At 40.8% G+C, this 21909-nt stretch overlaps 2 protein-coding genes and 1 long non-coding RNA gene across 3 annotated transcripts; all 3 read right to left on the bottom strand.

The window, feature by feature from the left end:
- Nucleotides 1-8131: 8131 nt before the first annotated feature.
- LOC118421078 lies at nucleotides 8132-9653 on the bottom strand. Its single transcript, XR_004831807.1, has 3 exons — nucleotides 9475-9653; nucleotides 8704-8814; nucleotides 8132-8514 (listed from the first exon to the last, which is right to left on the bottom strand). It is a non-coding gene; the product is annotated as an uncharacterized LOC118421078 (long non-coding RNA).
- A 6120-nt stretch (nucleotides 9654-15773) lies between these two features.
- On the bottom strand, nucleotides 15774-17674 carry LOC118421053 (2'-5'-oligoadenylate synthase 1A-like). The gene is made up of 3 exons (XM_035828217.1): nucleotides 17531-17674; nucleotides 16901-17098; nucleotides 15774-16388 (listed from the first exon to the last, which is right to left on the bottom strand). Exons 1-3 carry the CDS (start codon nucleotides 17656-17658, stop codon nucleotides 16268-16270), a joined length of 447 nt encoding a protein of 148 aa, XP_035684110.1. The 5' UTR covers nucleotides 17659-17674; the 3' UTR covers nucleotides 15774-16267.
- A 151-nt stretch (nucleotides 17675-17825) lies between these two features.
- Nucleotides 17826-21701, bottom strand: LOC118421967. The gene is made up of 7 exons (XM_035829469.1): nucleotides 21428-21701; nucleotides 21076-21110; nucleotides 20081-20128; nucleotides 19515-19699; nucleotides 18943-19097; nucleotides 18635-18780; nucleotides 17826-17836 (listed from the first exon to the last, which is right to left on the bottom strand). Exons 1-7 carry the CDS (start codon nucleotides 21694-21696, stop codon nucleotides 17826-17828), a joined length of 849 nt encoding a protein of 282 aa, XP_035685362.1. The 5' UTR covers nucleotides 21697-21701.
- Between the last annotated feature and the right edge of the window lie 208 nt (nucleotides 21702-21909).

The following is a 21909-nucleotide window of genomic DNA, read 5'->3' as shown; positions in this document are numbered from 1 at the left end:
AACTGAGAAAAAGACATAAGAGCTGGAGATCTGCAACTGACTGTACAAAAGATACTGTTCCGTAGTTTTGTTCATCACACCTAAAACTATAAACTAAATACATACATACCTTGATGTGATGCAGTCATTTTCCCAATATTTACGTCGCTCTGTGACTTAGAAACAGTTGTCATGTATAATGTTCCATCTACACACGGCACGTTTGGCCTGTAGAACTGTTCCTGTAAATAGAAACAAAATCTGATGTTATTGCAATGACAATTGGCAGGTTGAAGGTAGATGTGATAATAGGAGCAGGTTGTGATGTACAAATATATCAATATCCATGTAAAAACGTAATCAGGTCATACCACAGAATAAATACATTGAACGTTGAAACACTTGAACCACGTTAGTCTTGGGTAGCTTCATACGTAACCACAAAGAGAGACGAGTTACAAAATTGATTTATGTAGTTGTAGAATTCGATACGGAGCTAAAAAAAATGCTTGTATTTACAACTATAAAGCAACGAAATTCTCTTCTTCGCAAGCTCCGAAGAAAACCCCACTTCCTGTCTATCACGGTACACAACAACACGGAAATGGTAGTTACCACCGTCAGCACACGGCTGGCATTTATTGCCCTCTCTGATGAAAACAACCTTATGTGATAGCAGTATTGGCGGGTGGGTTAGTAATGCAGCCCGTAAGCGAGAAGTCGAGGCTACGAATGAGCTGGGATGGTGATAGGGGATGTGAGGAGAGAGCGAGGGGATGGAATGCATTAGTAAGGGGGTAGGGGGTGGCCCACGTGTACTCCGACAGGAAGTGGAACTACCGTTTATGTCACAACAGACTCCGTTGAAACAAACATTAGAACTTATTTCGTCTATCTTTTTGGTAGATATGTGCGATTGCCAAAGACTCAACTAACAAAAGTCAAACCGTGCCCCCCTCCCACCCGGAAGTAAGATCTTGAGTCAACAAAACAATGAAAGCTTCAAGTTAATGAAACATTCCCCCCCCCCCCTCTTCACTGGGAATCAACGGCGTAAACTTGTATAAAATCTAGTCCCTGCACTATAGCTCTTCCTTCAGAGCAATCTCAAGTTTAAGCCTGCATCATACTAGCATTCACGGTAACGTACACTTTTGTATAACTCACATGCACCGTTATACACACCTACCGTATAATATAGGCGAAGATCTGAAGTCCAGATGTCACACTTAGAGTTTACATTTCTTCATTATTGAGGCACACGGAAAGTTGGTGAACTTACGCCTCCAACTAAGAAATTACAAGTAGAATCTTAAGAAGTCCGCGCTAGCTGTAACGTTGCCTGAGCACGGTGACACGGAACAAGGGTTTAAGGTGAAGGGTTAAGGTTCATGTTACAGGTAAGCAAACCAGGTGTACTTCACTCACGCTCCGCAAGGGATCTTGCTCTTCAAGTAAACAAGAATGACTTAGATTCACAAACTGGATTTGAGAGCAGAAGTTGTATATCTACCTATGAGTAAAAGAATCATAAGAATAGCACCGTCAGACCCATTGACAACATTATGTTTTATTAGTTGGCGAATATTGATTAACATTAGACGCTGGGCATGCCAAAACAACTATTAATCATTAATTTGTGAAACAAGAAAGACTCCAACTGAAAAAGTCCCTTACTCACGGCCCATAGAGGTATGGCACTAACATGTTTGGTAATGGGTAACATAACTGTGTGATTTATCAATTTTATAAGAAAATAGGCTTGCGTGTTTCAATCGGTAGTATTAGTATTAACCTTTCTTGCACAAATTTGATGCACAATTGTATTTTCCTTAAATGGCTTCTAAGCCTTCTTTTCTGACATTTACGTCAATTTCCCTGCTGGCCACTCTCCCATATCACCTGATCTCAACATCACACATTATCACTGCACTCTGGTAACAAACTTGCAATCGAAAACGCCTGTTCAGGAAACCTCTGTGAAGAAAATTACTATAAAAAGAACTGGATATTTCAGATTTTTCAGACACCGAAGTGCGCAGAGTTATACTGGACTAAGAGGCAAGGCAAGGAATCAAACGTTATAAGGATTCCCTGTGTTCCTTAAAAGACTTCAAGACATAACGTCAGTATTCCTATCAGTACTATATTCTGTCTAAAGTTCTTGATCTTAACATGCATGTTTCACCACAATGAACTCATTTGAAAACATCAGATCAGACAATCTCTATGCATTAGACTTTTCAGACGCGAAAAGTGATACACTTGTAAAGATTAAAACACTGTTAATCCAAGATATCTGGAGTTAAAGGGATCATACTGCACGCCGTCCATCAAACAGAGCTAGAGTTTGACTTTGCACACACAGTTGTAGAATCCTCAGTAGCGAGAGAAGAACGGTGTCTGCAGGGTCTTCTTAGCAGCCTCAGCCACTGCATCCCAGTTCCTACAGCGGTCAGCCACGTTGTTGTAGGGGTTGGCCGGGTCAAGGATCAGGGGTCTGCAATATAGAGATATGGACTTAGGATTATTTCTAACTCCTTAACAATTGGCAACAGTTATTAGACGTAGTACAAAATAGAGGTGTAGAATAAAACTTTAAAATTAAAAAAAAAACGGGGGGCTAACAAAAGTTTTATTTATATAGTGTTAGCAATTAACTGGGGATAATCATGAGTTTTTTCTGATAGTAAAGAAGTCTTTTTAGTTTCATATTTCAGTACAATTTCCAGTAACTGTCCTGGTGGACAAGCAGCTAAGAACATGATTGGCAACAGGAGCTGACTGACAACGACGTGTGTGCACTCGAGCTCCATATGGTCAAAAATGTTACTGTCATAGAACAATTAAAACACAAACCGTTTTCCCAACATTGTTTGCACTCGATGGAAAGAGTAGTTGTCGGTCCAGTAGGCACAGATGCTGCTGTAGTCTCTTAGCTTTTGCAGAACGGCCTGGAATGCAGCTGACACAGTCCCATAGGATGACCAAGTGTGGATGCAGAGAAGTTCCAGTGGGTAGGACGTGAGGCTGGTTTCGGTCACACAAGATGACCTTGTTTCAAGTGTACACAAAAATTATTAACCTCAGCAAATCCGCTGTTATTCTTGTAGACTAAGCCAACGATCTTAGCAGGAATCTTGTACCTGATGAATAACAACAATGGCAATCATTAAAATGATACGATCGATTGGACAAGATGATACTCTTAGTCCCACAACTCTTACTCACTTCCACATCTTGACCAGCCTGATGAGGTTCTTCACTTCTGCGGGCTGCTTCTTCACAAAGTCCCGCTGCAGTTCCACCAGCGCTGCGGAACAGTTCTCCCTGGAACGGGCGTCCATTCGGCCCATCATTCTGTACACTTCTTCTTTCTTAACTAGCAAGGTAAAAAAATACAACTTTGACATGGAAACATTGAAAATTGCTAAATAACCAGTTTTGCAAGTCATGAAACAATTTTAAATTACCATTTATGTATGTAGACTTATGTGTTTTTGCATACTTACTACTAGAGAGAACAGGTCCGAGTAGATCTGTGGCCAATAGGAGGTCCACGTCATGTGACTCGTGGTCCCTCTTCTGGGTCTTCACCCTCAGTTGTACGGCATAGCTGGTACGGCCCACTACTTCAAAGTTGTAGGCGATGCTAAAGGAATTTCATTGTGTAATGTTAATTTAACGTCACAATAACTGTTTCATTTGTGTTTATGGTCACACAATACTGAGAGGCATAAATGATATTGTGAGGCCTAATCTCATAACAACATGGCGACAGACATGTATCATATAAGTGACGACACTGCTTGTCAAAAAGCACTTCACCTGTTCTTCGATCTTATTAGGCCTCTTTCCATCCGCTCAAGATGGCGCTGCAACTGGCGGTAGTAGTCATCACTGTCGATGGGAGGCAGCTCGGAGATGAACATCACACAGTCGATGTCAGACTTGGATTTTATGGCAGTGCCCTTGCCCAGGGAGCCACCCTAAACGCGAACAACAAAAATGTCACTTATGTGCTGCAAGCCTAGCCATGCAAGGGCTAATAAACGCCACATTACTTCACTTTTGAATTTATCTGCAGATTGAAAATCATGGTATTAATGTCTTTAGGAATATCAAGTCGACGAAGGTGGTTTCAAACTGCAATATTTGAAAAACAAATATTGCAATTTGAAAGCAACGTCCGTCGACTTGACATATCCTATTTTCAAATAACACGGAATAAGGTGAACTAGCATCAAGTGCAAGCAACTACTAGTTTATCAAGTTTTTAATGCCCTTTCCTCTATTCCCATTTCCTTCGTTGTAAGAGAACTTGAATGTGCTACACAATAATGAGTGAACATGTACACTGAATGATCAGAACAGTCACCTTGATGAACCTGGTAACCGTGAACAAAGAGCTTCTCTTGAAGAAGCTTGCCACACGATCCACCACATCGCTGCACTCATCTCGGAACGACTCGTCCGTCTGCAGGTGTTGGGAGATGTAGCTGTGGACGTCTCCGGGACGGCAGTGGTCCAGAAATGTGTTGAATCCAGCCGGAACGGTAAAGGAGCGCCAGCCTTCTGAGTAGCCTAATGTGTAAATCAGAATAGGGTTCAGAGGTCATGGTCATGGTTCATTTGTTGTTGTGGGTTGCTTTGGGGGGGTGGGGGTGTTGACATGTGCTTTTGCTTACTTGATAGCTTTGTAAATCATTTGCTTTACAAGAAGAATGTTACGCAGACATTGTAATAAATATTTCACTGAGTAAAGTAAAGCGCAGGTTAGGACACTGTGCCCTCTGCACATCGTACGCAATATACTGTGCAAGGAACAACCCTGTATGGGAGTCGCCGTCCGGGCTATTTTCCAGCCGATGATATCATAATATTATACACCTGATTACTTTTGCAATATATGTGTAGTTTATGATGACATCTGTGCATACAATTGCAATGTTGAAAGGCTGATGTACCCACCATTTTTTCGTTAACCTTGCGCCCTGCAGATCTTTGTGTATCTGCTCGTACGTCCGAGGTGTATCTTTAACCTTCACCTTGTATTCGTGTTTTTAAACGGGTTCTTTTTCAAAATGTTTGTGTGCGAAATAAAGATGATGTTGTACACACAATGGATGCTGTTTAAATCAGATAGCCTTTACAACTGATCATCAAACCGGTGTAACATACCTAAAGCAGAATATCCATGTACAGCTCTCTTGTGATCGTCGACACCTTGCCTCGATCTCAAAAGTTTTGAACATGCATCACACGGCCAAGTACCTGGTGCTTTATTCCGTGGTATTGGTCCTATGAACACAATTTTGTACATGAAACAAAACAAATACCACACTTAGTAGAATATCCAGAAACTAAAGCAATGAAAGTAACTACTGAAATATTATTCTACAGAATTGCAGCTGACCTAGGAAAACGCTTTGACTTAAATGGACTTTAATGTAGTAAAAACTGATGCCTACATTTAAATGTAAACAAGGAACGTGGAAAAACAGTATCAGCTTACCCGGCCGCGGGGGAATCCTGACCTCTGGAATGAGACCTTTATTAGCTCTCCATAGAGGAGTGAATGGTTCGAATTCCTCTGATGCTCCGCCGTAAGCTCCCAATAGTGGAAAGTCCGGTTCCTCCGATTCTCTATCTTCAGTACTCATTGGTGCATCCTCTTTGGTAGGACTAGGAATGGCAGCCTTTTTCTTGGCACCCAGTAGCGACTCAATTAAGGCTTGCAGGCTTTTATTGTTTTCCTTAAGCTGTTGGTTTTCTTCTGTTTTACTCATCAAAACATTTTGCGCCTCCTCATCTTTCTTCATGAGACGAGCGACTTGCTTCTGGAGACTCTTCACAATAAAGTCCTGAATCACAGGTTGGTGTTTGGCCATTTCAAGCCTCTCATGAGCTAAGACAAAAAAGCATCATCAAAATGCTGTAATTCATGGCATTTTTATGCCATTGGTCTTTCTTTTAACAACGGATCAACATCAACATCAATGGTACAGGTTAAAAACTCGATTGATTTTAATTTCGTTTATTCTATTCGTCTTTAAGTTTGAAAAACAATTTTAACAGTTAAATAACAAGCCACGATACAGCTTACCTACTAGTGCTGTTTCCGGTTCCTCCGGTGCTCCGCCTTCCACTCCGCTTAGTGGAGTTTCCAGTTCCTCCGCTGCTCCGCCTTCCACTCCGCTTAGTGGAGCTTCCGGTTCCTCCGGTGCTCCGCCTTCCACTCCGCTTAATGGAGTTTCCGGTTCCTCCGGTGCTCCGCCTTCCACCCCGCTTAGTGGAGTTTCCGGTTCCTCCGGTGCTCCCCCTTCAACTCCGCTTGATGGAGTTTTTGGTTCCGCCGGAGCTCCGCCTTCTACTCCGCTAGGTGCAGTTTCCAGTACGTTCGGCGCTCTGACTTCATTGTTTTCTTCAGGTCTTTGAACGGCCACTTTTGTCTTAGCAGTCATCAGTGCTTCGATTATAGCTTTCAGATTTGTATTCTCATCTTTGAATTGATTCATTTCTTCCGTGTTACTCATCACAACCTGCTGAGCTTTTTCATTTTCTTTATTGAGATGTGAAACTTGGTGATGGAGACTCCGCACAATATTCTGCTGAATCTCGAGTCCCCTTGTAAGAGAAACCACCTGTTTTGACTTCCATTTCACACACCTAGTCAGATGCTTTGTGCAAGGATGAGCCGCCCATTCCGTGACACTTGAATCTTGGGTGCCCGTGATGGCTAGGTCCAGACTTTCCAGTTTGGAACCGATGAGACTCCTCTCGGTACTAGGGTGCACCAAGGTTGACAGGTTGTCCACAGAGGTTGCTTTCAGAATCCCTGAAAGAACATACAAAACCGTTGATATCTTAATGCATGAGAAATGCTCGATACAAACATATTGGGAGTAAAAAAATCAATTGCTATTTTACAGCTCGAATATTACTGGCAAAGAACTTTAAAATTTTAAGTGCCATTGACATAACTCTGCAATTACAACTAAATCTTGTGGAATAAAGACATACCTGTAACGCAGAGCTGCCTTCTCACCCTGATGTAGTCGTCATACCGGACCTCCACCCGGACCATCAACTCCTCTCCTCCGGCAGCAGCTTGCATCTCGTCGGTGATGAGGAGGTTTGTTAAGGCTGTGGACAGACTCTCTGGGCCGAGACGGAAGTGATCGTGATAGAACTCATCCACGTTACATGGCTGGAAGAATCGTAGGTTGAAGATGAAGCAACCCCCGATAATAGATTCAATTGTGGCCTTGTACCTGTCAAACAGTTTCTCAGCTTTCTTAAAACTTTCTTCATCCTTAAAAACCTCTTTGTCAAAAAGAGCATCGGCCTTGTCCAGCAACTGGCTCTTTGATTTCTGGACAAACTCCAGCGTCAGCTTTGCAGGGAGGACTTCTGAAAGACAAAACACATAAGTCTTTGAATCAATTGGCTTCTCAATCTGTCCTGGGCTCGCATTTACACGGGTCTTCGCACTTTGAATGCCCCAAAAGTGGATTTTGTTGTCTTGAAACCTTCGGTATTATCAAGCTATTGGATTATGTACGCCTGGTGAAAATCGTTGGTGTTATTTTATACAAGCAATTGATAAGAAACTTACCTGGCATAATGTTTTGTCTTGTGGCGACCACAGCATTGTCAGCAGTGCGCGTGGGCCTCTGTTGGGAGGGCTGATCACCTGGTTGTTGGAAAATTTATTTTGAAATATCGAAAATTGTCCACAGATAAACAATCGACTACTAGTATTTACCAGTTTCTAATAAGCAATAGTCCATTACCATTGCTTGGCCTCTCAAAATGACACGCGGCTTAAACCATGATTACTAATAGTAATGATACTTCTTCAAATTTACAAAATCATTTCAGTGAATTTCTAATTAACATACATAGATAAAAAATATGTAATTTTAATTTATTCAATCACCTAAATAGATGTCAAAACCGGCCAAACATTTCAGATAGCACCCACTGCGCATTACCTGGAAGTCTAGCGTTACATAATCGACGTTACATACATAACTTTGAATTTCGAGGCTTTAGGTGACGATTTAGAAGTATCACTAGAGTAGACATACGTACCACAAACAAGTGAGCAGATTTTTTCAGAAAGGCCGGAGAGGGTGGTAGAAATTTCCTGCGGGTTCACCCTCTGTGCAATCATCTTCCTCAGCTTGTTTGAAAACTTCCTGACAAGGTTGCCAAATGCCTTAAAATCATCATTGTTGTCATCAAGCCAAATTGGGAAGATTTGTTTGTTGTTCTCGAGCGCCGCTTCCCATTCTGTACGGATCCAAGTTCTATCGACATCAAAACAGTACTTGCTGACCACAAATACAAATAGTTTCAGGGAGGGGCTCTCTATGACTTTGACGATGCTGTCTAATTCATCACCGGTGTCTAAAGACCTCTCATCAAAGAAAATCTGGTCCTCCTCCAGACCGTCGGTTTTAAGGCGATCGACAAGTTGTCGCACAAATGGCTTGCTTTCTCCGGCATGGCATATGAAGACAGTTTGGCCTAATGAAAGGAAAAGGAGCAAATGTTGATGAAACAGAGAAGGTCATAAATTATAAACTTACGTGATGATAACAATCTTTGAGCTGAAGATCTGCAGCTCGGACTGTACAAAAGATTCTGTACATGATATTACAGTACAACATATTATTGTTTTGTTAATCACACCTAAAACTATAAACGGATACGTACATTGATGTGATGCAGCCATTCTCTCATGATTTACGTCACTCAGTGGCGTAGAAACAGTTTCATGTGTAATGTTTCATCTACACACAAAACGTTTGGCCTGCAGAACTGTTCCTGTGAATAAAAACAAAATATGATGAAATGGCAGTCGACATGTAATACGGTAGATAACTTATAGGAGCCGATTGTCATATCCCTGCTTGACTTCTACCTACAAATCTCTCGATATCCATATATAAACGTAATTAGAGTGTTATACCATAGACGAAATTGAACGTTGAAATATTTGAACCACATTTAGTCTCGGGCAACTTCATACGTGACCTCACAAGAGTGACCAGGTGATATGTAATTCGATATGAAGCTAAAATGCTTGTATTTGCGACTGAAAAGCAAAAACATTACATTAACTGCTCCAACAGGCTTCGATAAAACAGACTTCGTTAAAATAGCTCTTCATAAGATTCCATTCGTCTCTCCTAATTAGTATCTATGTGTGATTGCCTAAGACACAATGAACAAAACTGACCGTGCCCCCCTCCCACCCGGAAGTAAGACCCTGTGTCAACAGAACACAGCAAGCTATTTTAGAAAACCTTTCAAGTTTTATTTTCCAATAGAGTTTAAACATATAAAACTTAATTGGTGAAATATTCTATCACCCTCTTCACTTGTATTCATGAAGTCTACACTATAGCTCCGCCTCTGAGGCAATCTCAGGTTTAGCTTGCGCAATACTAACATTCACGACAGCGTCACTTTTGTATAACTCACCTGTGCCGTTGCACCCCTCCCGTAACTTAAGACGGAGATCTGGAGGTCCTACGTCACACTTAGGTTTTACAGTTCTTCATCCTTAAGGCACACAGGACGTTGGTGAACATAGAACGTACACGAGGCCCTTCAACTAGATTACATCTTAATTAGAATCTTAAGAGCAGCCTGCGCCTGGTTTAGCGTTACCTGAGCACGGGGACGCGGAACAATAGTTTAAGGTGAGGGGTTAAAGTTCATGTTACAGGTAAACAGGTGTACTTCAATCACGCTCCGCTAGGGAACTTAAGCTTATAAACTAGAGCGACCCAAGAAAATACTTTGCCCCTGCCGTTCACAGACCGATGGATCATACTTAAATGAAGATAATGTAGACTAATAACCCACGGGTTTCTGTCATTTACAGCATAAAAGAGGTTTGGCAACACCTAGCACCTTGTCATTATGTTCCGAAGTTCAGTCCGTAAGTGACTTTTGTAGTCCATGCACCGCATGTAGTCGCTAAAAATTTGGGTAGTCTTTCAAGCTCTTTAGCAGTGAACATATATTAACAAGGTAGTTTGCTCTCGTTTGTCAATGATGTATTGTTCTAACTTGATCTGTCCTTTAGTAAATAGTTATGGATCAATGCACAAAGGTTACTTAAATGGTGGTGACCTTAACATTTCTAAGGCCTGCGTAACTTTGTATTCACAACACCGCCACAATTTGAAATCGTAACGTAGGAATGACAACGTCATGAGCAATGGCAGCATAAAATGTTTTATTGGTTTGCGTGGAATTGCAGAACTGGTCACATTTCTGTTTATTGATATATGGTTATCTAAGATAAATTCACATCGAATGACAGAAGGCATGGTGAAGAAAAGACTAGCAATCAGTAGTTCTTTACAGAAGAAAACTGAAAAATACTTCCGCTTACAAAGATGTTTAATAATGTGTAACAATACTGTGCAACGTCTGACTATCCAACAGTGTTGATACTTTCTAACGATAGCACTTTTAAATGATAACTATCAACTTTTCTTTCATAAATCCTTAAAACTTAAATGCTTTGTTACTGATATATTACGTCCAATTTTTCCTGCGAATACATCAATCATCAATCTTATGATCTGAGCATACACTATTGCTTCACTGCACTCTGACAACAACCGAAATCAAACACGTCACATCAGATATTAAACCTCTAGGAAAAAACACATAAAAATTTCGTTAATTTTTCTTAAAGCTTAATGGCGCAGAATAATACTGATATAAGAAATAAAAAGCAGTACAAGAAGTTAAATTCATTAGCAACGTCTGCTTCAGTTTGTCAATAGTACATGTCGCCTACACAGCACCCTATTTTGTGGCGTGAATAGTAGGGCAGCCTTTCTACACGTAGCGAAAGAACGGTTTCTGCAGTGTCTCCCGCGCAGCCCGAGCCACTGCATCCCAGTCCCTACAGCGGTCAGCCACGTTGTTGTAGGGGTTGGCGGGATCCAGGATCAGGGGGCTGGAATATATAGAGAAAGACTCACAATTATTCAAACTCCCTGACATTCACAGATTCTTTATCGTTGAATTTCATAAGTAGTAGGATTAGTATAATTAAATGTTACCGTTCTGATAAGCAGTTAAGATCATAAAAAGATCCCAAGCACCAGCACCATGAATCAATGTTAAAAAGAAAATGGATAACAATCATGTGTGCAAAAGGTATGATCGAATAAAAGAATTTAAACATCTGAAAGACACACGTACTGTCTCCTTAACATTGTTAGCATTCGATCAAATGGGTAGTTGTCAGTCCAGTAGGCACAGATGCGCTTGTGGTCACTCAGCTTCTCCAGAACGGCCTTAAAAGCACCTGCCACCGTCCCACAGGATGGCCAGGTGTGGATACAGAGAAGCTCCAGTGGGTAGGACGTCAGGCTGGGTTCTCTCACACAAGATGACCTTGTTCCAAGCGTAAAGAAAAAAAATCAATCTCGTAACAAACCTTTCTTAGACAAGGCAAACCAGTTAAGTACGACTTGTGTACAACAATCACAGTCATCTTCATAGGGTGACTTCATTTTTACTCATTCTTTGCTATGGTATTTACTCACTTCCACATCTTGACCAGCCGGATGAGGTCCTTCACTTCTGCGGGCTGCTTCTTCACAAAAGCCACCAGCGCTGCGGAACAATTCTCCCTTGCATAGCCATAGAAGTTCATTGTTGCCATCATTTCGTAAACGTCCTTTATTTTACCTGACAGAGAATGTACATAACATACATGCACAATTTGGGTATGGATAAAATAGTTAAGAATATAGTTATTATATATAATTATACTTAATCTGTCGCATTGTTTTAATTGAATTGTGATATATGAAAGAACAAAACAATACACAAAAATTATATTTACTTATACTTTTTCAAAAGAAAAGTCATTTGATACTCACTATTCGAAGGAGTAGGTCCCAAAAGGTCACTAGTCAACAACAAGTCGACATCATGTGGTTTGTGGTCTGGCTTCAAACTCTGTACCCTCAGTTTAACGGCATAGTTTGTACGACCCACCACTGCAACCCTGAAGCCAATGCCAATGGCGGCATTGCGAATGCTGAAGACATAGAAATGTTTAAATTTCAACAAGTCAATGCCATTCAGTCATGATCCAAGACGCTTGCTCTGTAGCTTGCGCATACAATGTCATCTACATACAGAATACACTGTATACAAACTCGCTTGCATTTTATGTTATTCACTGGATGCCAAGAAGTACGTGATCACGTGAAAGAAAGATGGCGCCTATTTTATCAATGTATCGTGGGAATGAACGTCCGGGCAAGAAAATGGAACTAACCTTTGCCATGGTCTTTGCAGTGTACTCTCCAGTGCATCCAATTGCATCCGCAGCTTATCGCTGTAGTTAAAGCTTCTGATCGCAGGCAGCTCAGAGATAAACATCACAACATCGACGTCAGACTTGGACTTAAGCGCTGTGCCCTTGCCCAGAGAACCACCCTGGAAGTATATTTCACATGAATACAGCTATAAAAATGGGGCCTTAATTTTACCATAAATACGCTTACTGGTGCATGCAAATACATGTACGTGACGGGCCACAGCGACTGCAAGGAATTACGACTTATACAACAACTGCATTACGTCACTACAAATATAAAATAACAACAAAATTAACGCTTAAACTTACAAAACAATACAATACAATATACCTAAAGCTGTGGAACATGTCTATTTCTTGTACGTGCCTTGTTGTCAATTTGCACCTAAAGTCTGCACTATATCTAAACCCTGCACCACATTGCATGATGATCTCTGCCATATACTAGACAGTCCATTTGATACCTCATTTGCACCGAATAACCAAAACAAATTACCTTGATAAACCTGTTAACGGTGAAATCCGAGCCTGTTTTGAAGAAGCGCGCCAGATGATCCACGACACTGCTGCACTCATTGCGGTATGACTCGTCCGGCTGCAGATGGTCTGAGATGTACCTGTGGACATCGGCTGGTTTGCAGCTGTCTAGGAAGTCCTTGATGTCTGCAGACGCGCGCGAAAATAAAAAAAGTGTGGCAATTAAGATTATTGCCATGGCGACGGTTTTATTATTTATAAGTATTAAGGATTGTTGTTATTAATGGGTTTTAATAGTCGTATTCCATTCGCATTGCTGTCAAAAGGGGTAGTCTTGTGAGTGAAGGGTGAACTAATAATGTAAATGCTTCTCATCGATTTTACAAATCAGACCCTCATTTACATAAATTATATCAGTTGAACATCCTCTCTAGCTTACCACAATGACACAATAACCGCATTTTCTCATTAATTATGCAAATTTTGTCTTTATTTTGCATAATATATATCCATCAATATTCTCTTACTCAGTTACAAATTTCACATGTTGCAATGGTCCTATAATTGAACTGAGCATGTTTAGACAATTTCCCAATTAATTATGCAAATTAGCTTCCAATCTGCATAATTGATATGCAATTATATGAAGCATCACGTAACCTATCCACATACCAAAAATCATAACAATCTGTCAACCCCTTCTTCAGTTATTCCCTTTCAAAGTCTGACACTAAACCTGTCCTGCAGTTCCAAAATAAGCCGCTAGGGGGCCCAAGCCTGTACCACTTACTCATGGCATCAAGAGTTGTCTACCACTTAAAATTCATAGCCGCAGCATGTCCAAAACTCGAGATATCAAACCAGGAAGTTCCGCTGCAGTACCGGAACAGGCCGCTGGGGGACGCAAAATCTAATCGTTTCCAGGTCCCAACAAGACCTACCCACATACCGAATATCAATACAATTCATCCAGGCGTTCTCGAGTTATGGTGGTATTCTAGAAAAACACACAAATACAAACGTTACCCAAAATCTAACGTTCTTAGCGACATCGCTATCTCACAACCCCACATGTTATACATCATTTAAGCTCAAACAATGCTTGTTTCACACATCGGTTTGCATTTTTGAAACAAAGATATCAAGGGTGAAGAAGGCCACCAAACGTTTCAAAATCCAAACTCCTGAACACAAACCAGGAACGAACCCGGAAGTGATTTCTACGACTCACGGGTCATTTTCCGAGGAACATGTTTCAACAATCTTTTATCCCCTGTTTCAAATGTTTACATTTCCATTGCCACCATACTACATACTACAATTCTGGTACGTCTGAAGTCCTAGGCTTTTTCAATTTTGCACGACGATCAGTCAAAAATCGCAATGCGCGAATACGGAAAACACTGCTGTGCACACGTATATCGGGCTTTATATCGGTATGTGCCCTGCGACTGGAAAGCTTACTCGTGGAGGTAATGGTTCAGTCCGGCATGATGCAACTACGCACGCGCGGACTTTGGCATTCCTGACATTGCTGTACAGTTTTTGGAATTCTTTGCAAACGGTCGCACACTATACTATTAGGCTCGCCCATCAGGCGTCGCCAAAAAGACGGATGTACTTACTATGTTAGAGTACACTGACAATACGTTACATATTAATTCCCGATGGTTACAAAAGGAACTGATTATAGCTGGATTTAAAACGCGCTGTTAAAAGACAAAACATGTATCTAGTACGTCAGTTATCTCTGTGCATGTTAATTAAAATCCATCGTATAATATTTCAACACAAAATTTCATAACTTATACAATAAAATCTTACTAAATTAGAATCAGAATACACGAAGGTCACAAATGGACTATGCCTGAGCCTTCAGGGAACAAGGAACCACTCAGGGAACGGATAATAAACATAAGACGATTGCAATCATTTTATGAGGACCTATAAGGCAGCAATAATCAGATTGACCCTCTAATCTAAAGCGACAAAGGCATCGCCCACCAGCGCAGGAATACCCACCCAAACTCGGAGCACTGCTGCTGTACATGCCTCTCCGGTGTTGTAGCATCCTACGTTCAGTGCAAAAGCCGTCAGAAAAGAATGTCACATTCGTATGAACCTCTCTCCTTGGCTTTCTCGTAGTCGTCTCGAAAGCCCCCTGCAGGTACGCAAACCTTGGCTTCTAGAAGCTTCTCCTGATTGCACAACTATTGCACAGGTTGCTACAACAGGTAGCCGCTGGGGAATCCCCGTGACGTCATTCATCACTCAGGTTACCAACTTACCCACGGTGTCAATGAAAAGTTCCCTTTGTTGAGCTTCGTTTATGGCCTTTGTGTATCAAAGCAATTGAGGTTACTTGGCAGACAGGTCCACTGTTTATTTTTACCTTCACCAAAAAGGTTTTGTTTTCAGTTGCAATTTCTCATATGTATCTCGGTATGTATGTATGTATGTACAGTGTATGAAATTCAATATAATTTTTTTAAGTGACCTCAACTTTTGAACCCACTAGAGACTTGTTACGGTATTGCGATGGAACTTCCAGACTTGATATCTCGTGTTCTGGTCTGCATAATGCAATAGGGTAGAACTATTATTAAAGTGCATACGTCCAACGTTTGAAGTAGTTGGTCATAGAGCAAATATTCTGTGATATAAGCACCTTTGAGCTTAAACATTTACGGACCCGAACTTTGACATCTTAAACCCACACTCTGAATTTTAAGGATTTCAACCTACATTTGAATAGTTTTAAGCTTATGACAAGCTACATTCTGAATAGATAAGGATAATAAGATGGGGTCAAAAATCTAAATAAAGCAGAATGTTTTATTGTTTGTCTGTGTAGGATAAGATTACACTTTATGTTTATCAATCAATCAATCTCATTATCAGATTAACATTCATATGTTTCGGTGAAAAATGCATAAGAAGCATATTGACTTATTCAAACAAGAAAAGACTTGGAAAAGTATAATATAATTTGATGTTCAACGGGGGTAACATAACTGTGTAGTTTGAATTCCGGACTTATTCCTTTAAAACTAGTGCTGAACTTTGCTGACGGTAACTTCATTTCACACCTCTCAGACACAACAAAATACATATCTACAATGTCAGGCTACATTACATACATGTCCTGTATTGCAACCAATACACTGAATAGAATCACCTAAACATTCAGCATTGTTTCACTGCACTCTGAACACAATTTCCACAGAGATGTCACATCAGAAAACACATATAAAAACATTGGATCTATAAGCTCTTTTAGACGCTATCAAAAGAGAACAGGATTTATTCAAATCGTGGAAAAAGATATTAGAAATTAAAAAAGATCACTACCAAATGCTGGTTCATGAGGACGCTTTGTTGTCAAACAATGCATTTGTTTGTCTCTGTGTTGTGAGTGTGCCAAAGAGAGGATGATTCTCAGTAGCGAGAGAAGAACGGTTTCTGCAGGGTCTCCTCTGCAGCCTCAACCACCGCATCCCAGTCCCTACAGCGGTCAGCCACGTTGTTGTAGGGGTTGGCCGGGTCCAGGATCAGGGGGCTGCAACACGGAGATGAAAAAAAAAAACATCATATAATTACTTAACATTCTCTGTAGACAGGAAAACACGATGTGGTTCATGCGTGCTGGTATAAGTATGACAACCAATACCAGTGCCTGAACTTAGTGCCAAGATTTGCATAAGTTCGCCGCCAATAACATCAACCATGTGTGGCAGATTGTTTGGTATTGGGTTTGAATCCCAAAGGACATTCCACGTTGACGTCGTGCCTTTGGGAAAGGCACATAACCTCAGGACGTCAAATGAATAACCAAGTAAACGTCGAGCACGCTAAAAAGCCCACCGAACTTATCAAAAAGAGTAGGGTTCCTTCCAAGTGCGAGTTGATAAAATAAATCTGTCAGGATATGAAACTTATACTATTCAGTATAAGCCTAGTATGATACGTCATGAGGCGGTTTACCGGGTATGCAATAGAAAAAGGTGACAGTCGTGTCAGTACAATGGTTGCGCAATCACAGAATAATTCAAACATCTTAGAGACACAAACCGTTTGCTCAACATCTCTTCGTGATCAATTACTGCAGTGTAGTTGTCGCTCCAGTAGGTATAGATGCTCCTGTAGTCACTCAGCTTCCTCAGTACGGCCTCGAATGCATCTGCAACACTCATGTGGGGGCGCCAGGTGTGGATGCACAGCAGTTCCAGTGGGTAGGACGTCAGGCTAGGTTCCCAGACACAGGATGCCCTTGTGGAATGAAGAGTGGAAATGTCAATCTCAGGGCAAAGCCATCAACAAGATGCGCACATAGCAATACATTTTCGGTAACATTGAATAGAAATACAATGCAATATGACATATGCCGAATCACCCGACCGCAGGTTGGATCACCGGACGGCCTAAGGGTGATACGTAATACACTGTCACTGCTGTGTATCTTATATTATGTTTATATCATACCCACAGGAGAAAACACACGCAGTAATGTGAAATGCTCCAGAAATTGAAAAACATTGCTGTCCTCGAAAAACAAATGGAAACAATGTTTAGCAATTCCAATGCCGAATGATTCTATAACACCCCGTGCGGTAACAGCAGACCCCATGGCCAAGTCATAACCCAAGTTATCACCCGGTACTGAACACCCATGTCGACATATAAAGCAACAGGTTTACTCACTTCCACATCTTGACCAGCCGGATGAGGTTCTTCACTTCTGCGGGCTGCTTCTTCACAAAAGCCACCTGCAGCTCCACCAGCGCTGCAGAACAGTTCTCCCTGGCACTGCGGCTCATCCTGCCCATCATGGTGTACACCTTCTTCTTCTTGTCTTTAGCAAAATGTTTTACAGCATGGATATTTTATAATCATTCCATGTATTCTTGTCGGGTATCAATAGATATAGGCTCATTTCAATTATACGAGATCATTTAAAGGTTTGCTGGACACATATGGCGGAGTAAAGGAGAGATCATTAGTGATGTTCTAATGGTAAAAATGGAAGTGCAAGCGTAGGAATACGAGGGGCATTCAATAAGTAATGTCCCTGACCCACTTCCAGTTGTCTGATCTAGATGAAATTTTGCATGTGTAATGAGTCATATCTCTATGGGTTATGTTGCAAAAAACAGCTCTGAACTAATTGTGGTTACTGATTTACTGGTGTTTGAACTGAGTCAGGTGTGAAATGGACCAGGTGTGAAATGGAGCAAGTTGAGTGTCGCGCAGTGATCCGGTTTTTGTATTTGAAGGACGCACACCAAAGGGGACTTTTGATGAAATGAAAAAAACTTATGGTGATGATGCCCCATCATATGACCTTGTAAACCGCTGGCATCCTGAATTCAAACAAGGTCGGAAGTCTGTGGAAACAGCTCCCAGACCTGGTCGTCCCTCTTCTGCCATTGATGAGGTATCTGTCGGAGGACCAACCTGGGATGTCCTACAAGAACGGTGTCCAGAGCTACATCAAATGATGGGAGAAATGCAAAACTCTGGGTGGTTCCTATGAAGAGAAAGACTAATAACTGTGCCAAGTTTCATTAATCTCCTGCTATGGGAAATGGGTCAGGGACATTACTTATTGAATGCCCCTCGTACCATGTAAAACCAACTTTGCGAAGACGCTTGCTGTTCAGTGGAAGATCTGCCCAAGGCTATGGAGGATAGGGGTGGAGGGAGGGAGAGAGTCATGTTCATCCATGCAACCTGCACGACTGGATGATGATTAATGGTCAACTTGCATTACAGTGTTAAAAAATGAACCAAAACGGCGACACATACCCTGAGTTGGGCATTCCCCCAGTAGATCTGTTGCAAGGAGTAGGTCTACGTCGTGTGACTCGTGACCTTTCTTCTTGGTCTTCACTCTCAGCTTCACGGCGTGGCTGGTGCGACCCAGTACCTCCAGGTTGTAGGCGATGCTGAGCCTGAAGTTAGAATCCATTTTAAGCAATGAATTAATCAATTGAAAGTTGTCTATATTTCTTGTGATGGTTTTATATTTAATTTAATTTACTGTTTGGGCACCGACAAACCTCTTCACCGTTTGCCGTACCTCCAAGATTCTTTTTTAAAATGTTGCAACAAACCTGGATTCCTTCAGCTTGTCTTCTACCCACTCGAGGGAAAACTGCAGCTGGCGACTGTAGTCAGGGCTGTCGATTGACGGCAGATTGGATGTGAACATCACACAGTCAATGTCAGACTTGGACTTGATGACCGTTCCCTTGCCAATTGAACCACCCTGGATACGAAACGTGACATATGCAGAATAGAGTCAAATGTCGTTGGTATTCACTTCTTCAATGTTTCCTCTGCTTTTTTTAGCAATTGAGTGTCGTTCCGATACTTGTCTCATTCAAACATCAAGCTTAATCCTTTTTTCAATAACTGTCTTACTTTTTTTCGGCTAACTTCTTTCTTTCTTTCTTTCTTTCTTTCTTTCTTTCTTTCTTTCTTTCTTTCTTTCTTTCTTTCTTTCTTTCTTTCTTTCTTTCTTTCTTTCTTTCTTTCTTTCAACCAGTACATTTCCTGGAGGATGTTAATGCTCTTCAAGGCATTATAGATCTTAACATCTGTTCAAGTAACAGACTACATCATAAAAGGTTGTATCAAAGCATATTGAATGAAGCACAGCTTGATAATACCCAGTTGATCCCACCTGGATGAACCTGTCAAGCGTGAAACCCTCGCAGTCTTCAAAGAACGTGTCCACGCGATCAACCACATCGCTGCACTCACTACGGTATGCCGCGTCCGTCTGTAGATGTTTGGAGATGTACTTGTTGACGTCATCGGGGCGGCAATGATCCAGAAAGCTGTTGAAATTAGCCGGAATCGATGCTGCTGCTCATGGATGAAGTGAATTTTTCAGACTTTATGAGTGGCTGTTTTCTTATTTTTCTCTTGCAGAATACTACTGATTTAATGCAAAAATATTTCCTTACATTCTGATCTGATCTGTCACATTGTAACACAACAAAAATGTAAATACACATGCTTACGCTATTGGTGATAAATGATTGTTTCTAAAATAAAACACTATTCTACGAACCACATGTACATGTATATCATCAATTTGGGCTTGTGCAACGTCCAGTCATTCATTATATGTTTTGTGAATAAGAAAGTAATCAAGATTAGCTACACATACGGACAATATGAACATGGTAGCAACATTCTGAATAGCAAAGTTATTTCGTGTTGGCTAAAATATAGTTTACATACCACTAGCAGTAGATGCCTGGCCACGTTTTTTGCTTTTCTTTTTTTCCCCTGTAAAAATATAAATAATATTTTGATAAGAACAATATCTTACTACTAATATGCTGATGAGCCCGTACTGGTCACATTGCATGTAGACGTAACTGTGTAAGATTTGTTTGCTCACTACACGATTAGACTATCGTTTCCTTTGCAAAGAGGGTTTTGTTTTTGTCAGCATTTGTGTGTGAGTATATCTGTCTGTCTTTCTGCCCGTCTGTAAACACGATAACTCAAGAAGGCATGGCTGTCTTGATATTTAGTACTTGATGAGACCTCAAGGTGATTAGATTTCAGGCCCTCTAAGGTAATGCAGAGAAACTTCCAGTTTTGATATTTCATGTTTGGAGCATGCTGTGGTTATTTTTTCGAGTGGTTGATAGAGAGTAAGGGAGAACGTGAGTAGTGTGTTTAAACTCCCCAGAGGATTTTTGGTACTGCAGGGGCCGATTTTGTTTTAAAGTTTGTAAGAGAATAACTAAAGAAAGGGTTGACGGGTTTTCATGGTTTTTCGTGATTTTATGCTGATAGCTTGCGGGATTTCTCACATTATTATATACTAATCATAAAATTTTGAGTTAATTATAGCGAATATGGATTATATGAATGCATATCATGAGACTTACAAGCTTCTGACATATGTACTTGAGGAAGAGAGGAATATTGACAAATATCAATTATAAAAGGCATGACCTTATTTATACGAAAATACAGTAGTTTAATTGTAGTATTGGAGTAGTAACGAGAATTTCAGCTTGCGGTCATTGACGACTACACTACGAAGACGCTGATATTGATAAGGACACCATTGTATTTTAGCTACGGTACTATTTTAAAGGAAGGATAATGACCATTTTTCAGGGCACCAATGTGGATACAGAGAATCTCATTTCACGCCAATAGTAATCCGACAATAAGAGAAAAATATGATAGAATAGATTAGATCAACTTGGACTTACCGATAATGAAAGAAGATCTGGCTTTGCCGGGATGCCTTGAATGTGAAACAAATAAATAAGTGAAGGTTATAAATTTTAGTTACCCGGATGTTAATATCATAAGAAATAACAACACACAAAGACAATACAACTTTACAGCAAATCTACATTTCCATAATCCAAATGTACATTACATGATTTACAACAATCTACTTCAAGGTGTGTTAGTTAATGTTGTAATAAGTATTGGCTTACAGATGGCCAATCTTGTATTATCATTTGCTTCTGTTCAGCCCCACTAAAAAAGACAGTAACATCACAACAAGCAAACATATAAAGTTGATGATAGCAAAAGCATTAGAAATATTCTCACTTGAGGCAGCCACATCTGACATGATTCCGCATATCTTTGTCCTCAACAAAAGGTTCACTGCAAATGTAGCACCGAACGGCACAGTCATCGGGATGGCAATTACGGATGTGCCTTCGAAGGTTGCACGAAAGCACGCGTCCACTGCAAATACAACATGAGGTGGCGTCGGTCTTGTCGGACACATGCACTTTCCTGTTGTGTTGTACCACCTCTAGTAGTGTGCCGTTGAAGCTGCAGGAGTCACAGGTGTGCCCCGTCATAATCTCCATTTTCTGCGGAACGGCAATTGATCGACGCTATCATCAAGCACTAAACATTGATATATGATGGTGTTCAAATAAATGATACAATAAGAGTGACTGTATGACCTCATGAATAACATTTGTTGTGTTGACTTAGTACCGTACTGAGTAATAATAGTTCGATCTATGTACATGTATACACTAAGTTTATCACGTGTCTTCGTCACGTTAGTCCAAGAA

This window comes from Branchiostoma floridae, chromosome 8, assembly GCF_000003815.2.
Source record: "Branchiostoma floridae strain S238N-H82 chromosome 8, Bfl_VNyyK, whole genome shotgun sequence".
Lineage (NCBI taxonomy): Eukaryota > Metazoa > Chordata > Leptocardii > Amphioxiformes > Branchiostomatidae > Branchiostoma > Branchiostoma floridae.
The sequence above is the reverse complement of the archived record's forward strand: the minus strand, read 5'-3'. Positions and strand labels throughout refer to the sequence as shown.

Bases quoted from the DNA above. Each gene is read 5' to 3' on its own strand.
- LOC118421053 (XM_035828217.1), bottom strand. From the start codon at position 17,658: ATGATGGGCAGGATGAGCCGCAGTGCCAGGGAGAACTGTTCTGCAGCG. The intron at 17,099-17,530 runs GTGAGTAAACCT...TCATTCCACAAG, and splicing joins CGGCTGGTCAAGATGTGGAA to GGCATCCTGTGTCTGGGAAC. The intron at 16,389-16,900 runs GTTTGTGTCTCT...TCCGTGTTGCAG, and splicing joins GAAGAGATGTTGAGCAAACG to CCCCCTGATCCTGGACCCGG.
- LOC118421967 (XM_035829469.1), bottom strand. From the start codon at position 21,696: ATGGAGATTATGACGGGGCACACCTGTGACTCCTGCAGCTTCAACGGC. The intron at 20,129-21,075 runs GTAAGTCCAAGT...ATATTTTTACAG, and splicing joins CAGATCTTCTTTCATTATCG to GGGAAAAAAAGAAAAGCAAA. The intron at 18,781-18,942 runs GTTTGTTGCAAC...TTCTAACTTCAG, and splicing joins GACAAGCTGAAGGAATCCAG to GCTCAGCATCGCCTACAACC.